The 9808-nt window shown below is 37.2% G+C and overlaps 1 protein-coding gene across 1 annotated transcript; it reads right to left on the reverse strand.

Moving 5' to 3' along the window:
* Positions 1-4317: 4317 nt before the first annotated feature.
* On the reverse strand, positions 4318-8271 carry LOC149785856 (tripartite motif-containing protein 2-like). The gene has a single exon (XM_089979823.1). It carries the CDS (start codon positions 8160-8162, stop codon positions 6168-6170), a length of 1995 nt encoding a protein of 664 aa, XP_089835949.1. The 5' UTR covers positions 8163-8271; the 3' UTR covers positions 4318-6167.
* Between the last annotated feature and the right edge of the window lie 1537 nt (positions 8272-9808).

Below are 9808 nucleotides of genomic sequence, written 5' to 3' on the forward strand. Positions count from 1 at the left end.
TTGACGTCATCCACAGCGACGGCGACGTTCTTGGGCGATATCAACCAGAAACGAATGGCAAGTTTTGTTCTTGTCATTGGCAGGAACGATCTGCTCCATCTATCTTAGTGTTTTGTCCACCTAGGTATAAAGCTTATCACCAATCTCAATCTCGTAATACTCATCCGTGTTCGCGTGATAGAGATCGTCAAACTCGTAGAGTCCGTTTGCAACGCAAAGTGGATTACAGTGAGAGAATGTTTGCAACTCCTTGGGTTATTCAGTGCGAGAACAGATCTGGATCCGCTTGGTCGTCTTTTCGTGTCCCTTGCAAACGACCTTGCTCGCTCAGTGGAGTCTCTTTTCCAGTCCACTCGATCAAAATGTCATGATCGTGAACGAGGCTGTCATGGGTTTTGATATGGTTCATTTCAGATACATTCGAGCATTTAACCAGAATCTCACTGAAGATAGTATTATACAGAACTTGCTTATGACTTTTTTTAGCTTTATCATCCAGGTTGCTTGATTTACATATGATTTCAGTGGACCCGAAATATATCCATTTCAGAACTGATTTTTCCGTTATCCTAATGACACAACCAGGCTTTGTTGCTAAGAATAGGCTGCCGTCAGTGTGAAGCACACAGAGGAAAGCCCTGGAACAACCACACACACGCACACCACGCTATTTCTAAAGGTGAATTTCGGAAAAAAGAGGGCATCGTACCATAACCTCTGAAGTCTCAAAAGATCAGAGTCGCCTCGTGAAGATTTCAGTTTATGAAATTAGAGCGCTCTTTACGAGCTTCGCTTTCGAACGTGTACATTTGGGATGTAATAGAAGTTGCTGACTGGCATGAACATTCGATCTTTTCGAGCTTTTATCTCATTTTTTGAGCTTCTTAGAAATGCGGTTTGAATCTGTGTGTTCTTTGGCTTTCCATATTCACAAAGACAGGCTTTTAATATGGTGGGTCCTTCGGCTGCTTCCCATATTCGCAGAGGCAAGTTCTGAATCTGGTTGGTACCGTAGCCGCTACCCATATTCGCAGAGACAAGATTTTAATTGGGTGGGTCTTTGGTCTTCTGCCCATATGACCAACCACTAGACCCATCTGACGTCAGCACAACCTTCTCATATAAATAATTTTTCACCTTTGCTGGATTCACCAGTATTTTCTTCTACTTAAGACGCCTGTGGTATAGGTAGGAAGATCAGCATTCCCACCTCCTATTACCCATTCTCCTAACGTTCTTTTGATCAAAGAGTGTATTTGTAAGTATGCTCTGAAAAACGTAATTTACTGAAAAATTTGCTCTCTCGCCGTGAATCCAAAATATAGCTTTTGACGGAAAAACTCCCAAAACCAAAAAAGGTAAGAATTCGTTAAGCATGCCGTCCTTCGCTTTGTCACAAAGACTTCATATGGGTCATTCCATCCAGGGAATTTGGAACAGATTGCAGCATTTTTCATTGGATGGGAGATGTGTCTGGATTCGATACTATCTGTAACAAGAGAAAACAACTCCAGGTTGCACATACAGTTATGCTTTATTAAATCAAAACAACACTAGACATCTAAAATTGCACATGAAATTAATATACTTAATTAAGGACTACCAACTTTATATTTCCCTAGAATTCCTTTTACGAAACATAAAATTCTGTAAATAATTAAAAATAAAATCAAAACAGCCAAATACTTGCGATATATTAAGAAGCAACTATTTCTAAATTCAACTAAATACAACATATTGAATGTTACACCATAAATGTCGAACATTCAAGGTTTATAGCTTTCAAAATGTGAATTCATTTTCAATAATAATTATCGTAAATCATGAAGTTGACTGCAAAAACATCATTTACAGTAACAAAACTAATGTTATAATCACAGTGTTCATAAATTAAAAAGAATAAATTCTTATTGGTAAATAATATTGTTTCATTTCACTAATTGATGCATATAAATTCCTTGCAAATGTCAAACATACAGTGACACTATATATTTACAATTCCACTCCATAAAAATAAAACAGAATTTCAATAATCGATAATTCCACAAATTTAAAATTGAAACGACGGCAACAAGGTTTCCAAACGAGACAGAGACAGTGCCCCTCTTTACTTTGCATACCACATATTATTTGTCTGACTGATAAAAAAGCGCAGTACCCAGAGTCAACGTCTCTATTTCCCAGCAACAGAGTCAATGCCTCTTAGCCAGAGTGAGAGTAAATGACTCCTTAACTGACATAAAGGAAAACAGATGAAAAGCGGCATACTGACTTTCTTCATGTTAACATATGTTATTTGTTACTACGTTGTGGTCTTAACCGATGTAAAAGAAAAAAGCGAAACCAACAAGTATAGTAAAATCAACAAATAAATTTATTTTTCTAAGTCACAAAGTGAAAATTTAAGAGGAACTTACAGTATTATGAATTAAATCCAACATAGTCCTAACTTTTCTGTTACAAATCCAAAGGTATAGAGTGCTCCGAATAAATTCTAATACTGATTGTGCTGATGTACCAATAGTATTGAATATGCTGACGTACCAAGTCTTGATGTATCATAATGATATAGTCCAGAATGTCTTTGAACGAACTTACAACAATCTCAAACAAATGAATTAGTCCAAAATGTAAATGAGCACTGTGTGTAATTCTGATCAATAATATTTAACAAATGATTCATCTCAGATGATACCCGAACACATCTGAAAATCTGATTATAGATTCTCGATGATTGATATTGAAAAAAGGAATTAATAATTTTGTTTACCACAATCTTATATAAAAATCTAAGACGCCAAAAGTGACAGGATTTGGGTCACAAGCTCGCTTTTAGGACGTTTGTATATAAGACTAGACCTAGAACTCAAATATCAGTACACAGCTTATTTATAACTTACAAACATTACAAAAAGTCAGATAGGCTATAACTATGTTACCCTCAATAACTGACAAAGGTCAAGCACACAATACAAATTAAATATATATAGCACCTAACTGACAAAACGAACGATTGAGAATTGTTTGACTTATCTTTGTGCTAACAGTTGTCCATGATTAACATAGAGACATGGAAAGTTGCACTGAAAGCAACAATACTTTACAGTCAAGATATAAATTCTAATTTATGCGAAACTGTAGTAAATAACATTATAATTAGCTTATGCTTGGGGGTGGGGTGGGAGAATAATATTTTATTAAATTGCACCACAACATGAAACTTACGAAGAGACTCCTCTTCATTTGAAACTGATAAAGAAAAATGTTATGTTGATTAAGATGGATATATGTGCACACTGTGATGACAGGGGAATGTAATTTTACAGCATACAATTTTTACCCATGGCATAATAAATGGACAATGATCTTAAAAACTATCAAAATTTAACATTAACATTCACAGTGCAGCAAAACTATTTTACATGTGGTACGTTGTCTTGTTGATGGGATACGTGTGGTACATTGTCTTGTTAATGGGATACAAGCAGCGACACTTGTTTGTGCAGGCAGCTCAAAATTTTACAAATATCTTTACCATCTATAAACACAGAATGGGTCTATATGTTTATTTTTTTCTTCATACAATACGATGTGCATGCTGATAAAATACAAAATTCTCTGCACATTAAAGGCGGGTGTGGGGTAGGGTGGGGAAGGAGGCTGAAATTTATGTGAGAAAAATAAACTCCGCCCCAACAAGCTCGATAAAATTCTTGCTCTGACTTTTAACCAACAAGAAAGCAATTATTTATTTCATTATATTACTTGGAAAAAAAATTCACTACCTTGCGCTGCACAAAAAATATTATGATTAGAAAGACCCCACCCACCCTAACTGCTGAAAATGGAATGGTCAGCCTAAAAGGAGCATTCAAATTATTGCCAATCTGTAATACATCTTTCACGCAATTTTTTCTTTTCTTTTTCCAACAGTTCAAAATAACGTATTCGTGATTATCTAGAACAGTCTTTCGACAATGACGATAATGGAATTTAGCACAAGCCTTTTCTGGAATGAGTAGATCATTTGACCCGAAATGATGCATTAACCTTTAATCATCCAATACAGTCGTGATGCCGACATAACAACCAATAGGCACAAGCCAAGGAATAGTGGATAGAGCCTCTCTTATGTCTTACCTTTTTCTTTCTTCCCCGTTATCACATACCCAACAAAATTATTGCTCAAGATAATTTTAACCACCCTGCACAGCTTCGTACTGATTGCGTGCCAACATTAGGACTACACTGTGTTGGAAGAAAATCATCAAGATTCCCCTGCCTGACCCCCACCCCGCCCCACCCCCACCCCCAGCATCCACGAGCTCCACCATACTAGTAAATGACTGCTGCTGATCGAGTACGATTATGGATGCCTGAAAATGATTGAGAGTTAAGACGAAAGTTAGCAAACAATGGGAAAAATATTGCCGTTGTAGAATGTTTATCAAGGCGTGTTACACTGCCAAGTCCTAGTATTATCAGAAGGACATACCTCTTGCTGGATGAAAACATTTTCTGCACAGTCTTATGCTGACGAAAGAAATATAATTCTGTAGCTTATATTACTCATCAATTTGAATAAGAACAGTCTAAAATTAAGCCTCGTGGAATCGGGTTCTCATTGGATACCATCATTAGCACTAATATGTGCACCGAGTTCAACATTTAACCACCACCTAGAAACTATACAAGCAAGGAGATTCAGGAAACTCTTTTGATAAAAAGGTTTGTATTAACCTTTTTCTCATTCATCACACTCTTGGTGATAAAGTTTGTTCACTATACCGTTTATGTTACTGTGTCAATCACATTTCTGTACCAGTACATGTATTAGCCACAATTATTTTATTTTAGCAATAACCTGTATAAATTTTCTCCCTCAACGCAACACATAATTATATAATTTATCTAGTACAATCTTAATACTGAGTTAGCACGATGATGCAATTGTGATTCCATGCACAAGATTTCGATTAAAAAAGAAAGTCAGTCTAAATTGATTTATATATTAACAACACATCTTTGTTGTAACTTTAGAGACGTTAGCCACGAGACCAATTTTTAATACGATGGGACATATCATTAATAATAGATTGTGAGAGAGGTCCATATTTCAGAAACTTAATTCTCATGGGCAGGTCAGACCAGTTTCCATCATTTCAGTACCCTCAATCTTTAAACATTAGAGCCTCGAATTTATGCAGACGATATTGGAAATTAGTACAACACTGTGCTGGAAGTATGAGATTATTTGAATGGATCAGTGGAATAACAAAAGAGAAGCGATAAAAAGCCACTAAAATCCAACGGTATCCTTTGCTTGTTTTCAAATTTATTTGTTCTTGAAAGGTTCTTTACAAAATATAAATCTTATTCTTAATACACAATCAGCATAAATAAGTTGGCATCAACGTTTGTGCTTACAATTTCAATGTCATCATCTTCAAACAGTTGTCGCTCCCTTTTTAGCTGTCAGAGTATTTATAGCTCTCTCTCTCTTTCTCTCTCTCTCTCTTTGCGAATCTTTTGTTTCATGGGTCACATCAATAAAATACATGAACAAAACAAAATTGAATATGTGTTGCAAGACGCGTTCGTCTGTACTCAATCATCTTTTTCCAAGCTATCATACTCCAACAGTTTAAACGAGAATGTGTGTTGATTTAATAAAATAAAAACCATGCATTTAATATAATGACTTATTTTCTTGATTCCATCATTTATATGTATATATTATATTGTTGTGAGTTATGTTGTTGTTGTTGCAGGGTTTAACGCCATTTTCCAGCACACGATAGGCTATACATTGCGGTCAGTATTAATGGTGGAGGAAGAACCCGGGAAAACTCCGGAAAGAACTACCTGCCCACGAGAAGCTACTGGCAAACTTTCTCACATACCCATACTGGCCGAATCCGAGACTCGAACCCACGCAGACCGAGGTGAGATGGCAGTGGTCCGTAACGGAGAGCGCTTTAGACCACTCGGCCACTATGGGCCCCTGTTGTGAGTTAAACATACTGCAAACGTATTAATGATGTAGCCTGCAATACATCATAACTTTTAAATTATACATTTCAAGCCATCAAAAAACAAAATTACCTTCTTTATGAAGAGCTATTAATTACTGTGTTGTAAATTCTTCAATGCATCTGATACGATACTTATTTATGTATAAAGTGGTGAAGAATTCTGCACTCTTCACTGCTACTATTTGTGAGAATAAATTGTTCTCTATTCGAAATGAATGTCATTCTACCTGGATATTTAGGAACTAAAGAAGCAATAATCTGAAGTATTACCCCATCTGGTGATAATTTATGGATGTTGCAAGAATTATATCCCACAACATAAACATTGTCCTCCCTGTCCACAGCAACACCAAGTGGAGACTTCAGGTCGCTAGAGCTGTAGACAAAGTATTGTATTCCATCTGTAAGACCAAAACAATACACTGCGTTGCTGCCTTTTACAGAGATGTACACACGTGACTTGGACGTATTCAGAGCGATGTAAGCCTGTGATGTTTCCTGGCAATCAAATTCATGATGGAACTTTTCCATACCATCCTTGGAGATAAGACTCCAATAACACTTGTTACTACCATGATCACCGCCACAATGACCAGACACAACGATCTCATCGGTGTTGACAACTGCCACACCATAACACCGATACCTGGTTGTTATTGTCCCCGTGTCCTTTATGGTGCGATCACTGGTGGACAGAAACTGGACTGTTCTTATCACAGGCAAAGCCACGGCGACTTCATGGTCATCCATCAGACATATGTCAGATGGCCAGTCACGTAATCTGTACATGGTACTAAAGTTGTACGATGAGTCATATAGGTAGCATGTCTCATTGTTAGAGTCAGCAAGCACCAATTCTCCCCCTTGTAACTGGGCAATGCCTCTGTAGTCAGGGTTCCAGCCACTTGGACAGTTAACAGTCATACCTCTTAACATCTCCACCTTCCGTTCTCCAAGAGGTTTAATGTTGCTTGTAGAATACATGATCGTACTATCTTCTATGCTTAATACCTTCACAAGCCCTGTTCCATCCTTTGCGAGTACACCTTTCATATGGCTATCAAAGTCAAGCATTACTTTAATTGAATCCAATTTTTCAAACTTCTCCTCAATCTGACTCCTGTAAGACTTAAGCTGTTTCATCGTCTTGTTGGTCACCATAAACTTCTGTGTATCAGTCCCATGCTGGCTGACCGTCTCTAGAAACGCATGGGAATTTCTGATGGCATTTATAAAGGACTGACATTGTTGATTTTGTTCTTGTTTCCTTATCATTTCCTCCTTATAAATTATATGTCCTTCCCTTTTGACTGTTTCTTCAATATCATCAAGTATAGCATTTATTTTCTTTCTGATTTCACATACCTGTGCAGTCAGATCATTCACTCGTGACTCCAGGATGCCAATGTTTGTCTCATTCATCTCTGCAAATACTTTCAAATAGTCCTCAAGCTTTAAAAGTTCTTCCATAATTTTATGTGAATTCATATCTTTCAGTAAATGGGCAAGATTTGTTTTTAGTTCTTGTACTTCTGTGCATGTCTTATGGTGAAGAAATGAACATGTGGCACAACAAACAGCCTCGTGAATCTTACAGTAGAACTCAATTTCCTTATCATGGTGTTCGGGACATCCAAATCCTTTTGCGAGCCTCATGCGACATTGTGGGTTAATCTCCAGTTCCTCAACACTCAGCAACTGATGGTTTTTACTCATTTTCATCGTTTGGTGCGCAAAGGAGCAGTCATCACACATTGCCTCTTCGCAAATGATGCATACTTTTGTCGCGAGGTTCGACAACGTTTTTGATGAGCAGATTTCACAGAGTCGGTCCACTTTCACTTTCGATTCGACAATCAATGAAATGGGGCTTTCGGGGAAGAACGAAGCCCATTCCTCCACTGGTTTATTTGAGTCTGCGGGCCTAGTTACTGCTCTACACACAGGACAAAGAAACTCCTCAAATACTCCGATCGTACCAGTCGCTTTCTTGGTTACATAGTCCTGAAGGCAGCGATCACAAAAAGAATGTAAACACGGGAGCTGGCGGGGCGAGGTGAACACGTCTAAGCAGATCGGGCATCCATGTCCGTCTTTAGAGGATGAATCGCCGCTTGCAGTAGCCATTTGAAAATATTCCTTTGGTTCTGATCCTCTTTATTCTTAATGAGCACTTTCCAACAGCAGTTTAGTGATAAAGCATCGTTCTTAGATGAGTCAAGCAGAGTATTTTATCTTCCGGGTGGTACTAATTGTAGAACGAGCAAATACAAATAGTACCGGATTAGAAACTGTGATAGAATACAAATTATATGCAGCACTGATAAAGTGGTGGTTACAAAAGTGAATATATGTAGTTCAAGATAACACTTACACAAATAACGTAATAATATATTACAAGCAAGTAGATACTATATATTCCCACTGTTCCTATAGTTTGTTCTTCTTAATATCAGAAATTACCTTCGAAAAAAGTGGTCAATGCACAAAATTACAAGTAATAAGTGGGACTTTTGATTTTACTAATGAAAATAATTTTCATAACTTTGATACAGAACATATTGTTCCTTAAAATGTTGTTTAACATCATCACAGGCCGGATAAAACATTACACAATGAAATTCACCATCAATTAGGTCAATGTTACACGGGGGGAGTGAATGTCCCTCCGTATTTGGTTTTCGTTATCTAGGTGTTGACCGACCTAGATGTTATTGCCCGGTTCGAGTAAATATAAATATAAGTGGTGAAACTTATAGGTGGAATAGATAGAGATCTGAGCAGGTATATAGAACAAACCAACACGAGCCCCCGTACATGTAAACAAACAATTTAATCAATTACATACAAGCACTGTGAAAATTCATTACATCAGGAATGTACTCTGCTTTTAGAAATTTAACTTTCACCGAAATACAAAGAAAACGCAAATAGATCTAAATAAGATAGCCGATCCGTTACTGATAGATTTAGTTCATCATAGGATCGAGTGGACAATCGAAGTCAACGTCTTGTACGATTTCATAACCTGCTCGTCCTCAGTCTGTTTTTGCTTCCTCTGTCGCTGTTCAGACCCTTGGATCTCAGGATGATACTTTCTACCACCCATCTCAGGATATTCTCAAAATACTTCTTCAGAAATTAATACGTCGCAGGATTGCGTCACAGGATTATACGTCTCACTGCACTCTTCTCTATGCTTCTCCGTATAGGTCTCAGAATAACATCCCTCATTCGTCCCATACGTCTCTGGAGCTATTTTCTCCCTTTTAAATAAATATAAATAGAGACAACCTAAATTTCCCGTTATTTATGAAACGGTTAATTCTTCATTATTCTCCCTCGTTATCAGATTTCACTGTCAGTGCTAAACAGACGCTAAGGCTATCAATCGACTCCACATGTCCTATAATGACCCTAGTTAGTCAAATGGATAATTCGTTACGCCTTGGCCTTACACATTAACACATACGCGAGGCCTGGGGTTCTGAGCCAGCCTCAATTTACACAGTGAATAAATAGGATACATCACGTCAATCAATTACTAGATCATTTCCGTCAATACACACTTATTCTTAATCATACGTAAAATCTTCTAAATTCGGCGAATTCACACGGATTCTCGTAATCAAATTAACTAATGTAATGTATTAAATTCTTAGAACATAATCCTTATGCAAACAAGACGACAAATTCAAACAATTCGTCAAATTTATCTAAAGAAGATTAATGTACAACTTCCTATGCATAAACTCAACACATTTATACTTCAT

The sequence above is a fragment of the Sinohyriopsis cumingii genome, chromosome 13 (assembly GCF_028554795.1).
Source record: "Sinohyriopsis cumingii isolate HCF-2022 chromosome 13, ASM2855479v2, whole genome shotgun sequence".
NCBI classification, from domain to species: domain Eukaryota; kingdom Metazoa; phylum Mollusca; class Bivalvia; order Unionida; family Unionidae; genus Sinohyriopsis; species Sinohyriopsis cumingii.

Excerpts from the sequence above, each read along its gene's own strand:
- LOC149785856 (XM_089979823.1), bottom strand. The coding sequence starts at position 8,162 with ATGGCTACTGCAAGCGGCGATTCATCCTCTAAAGACGGACATGGATGC.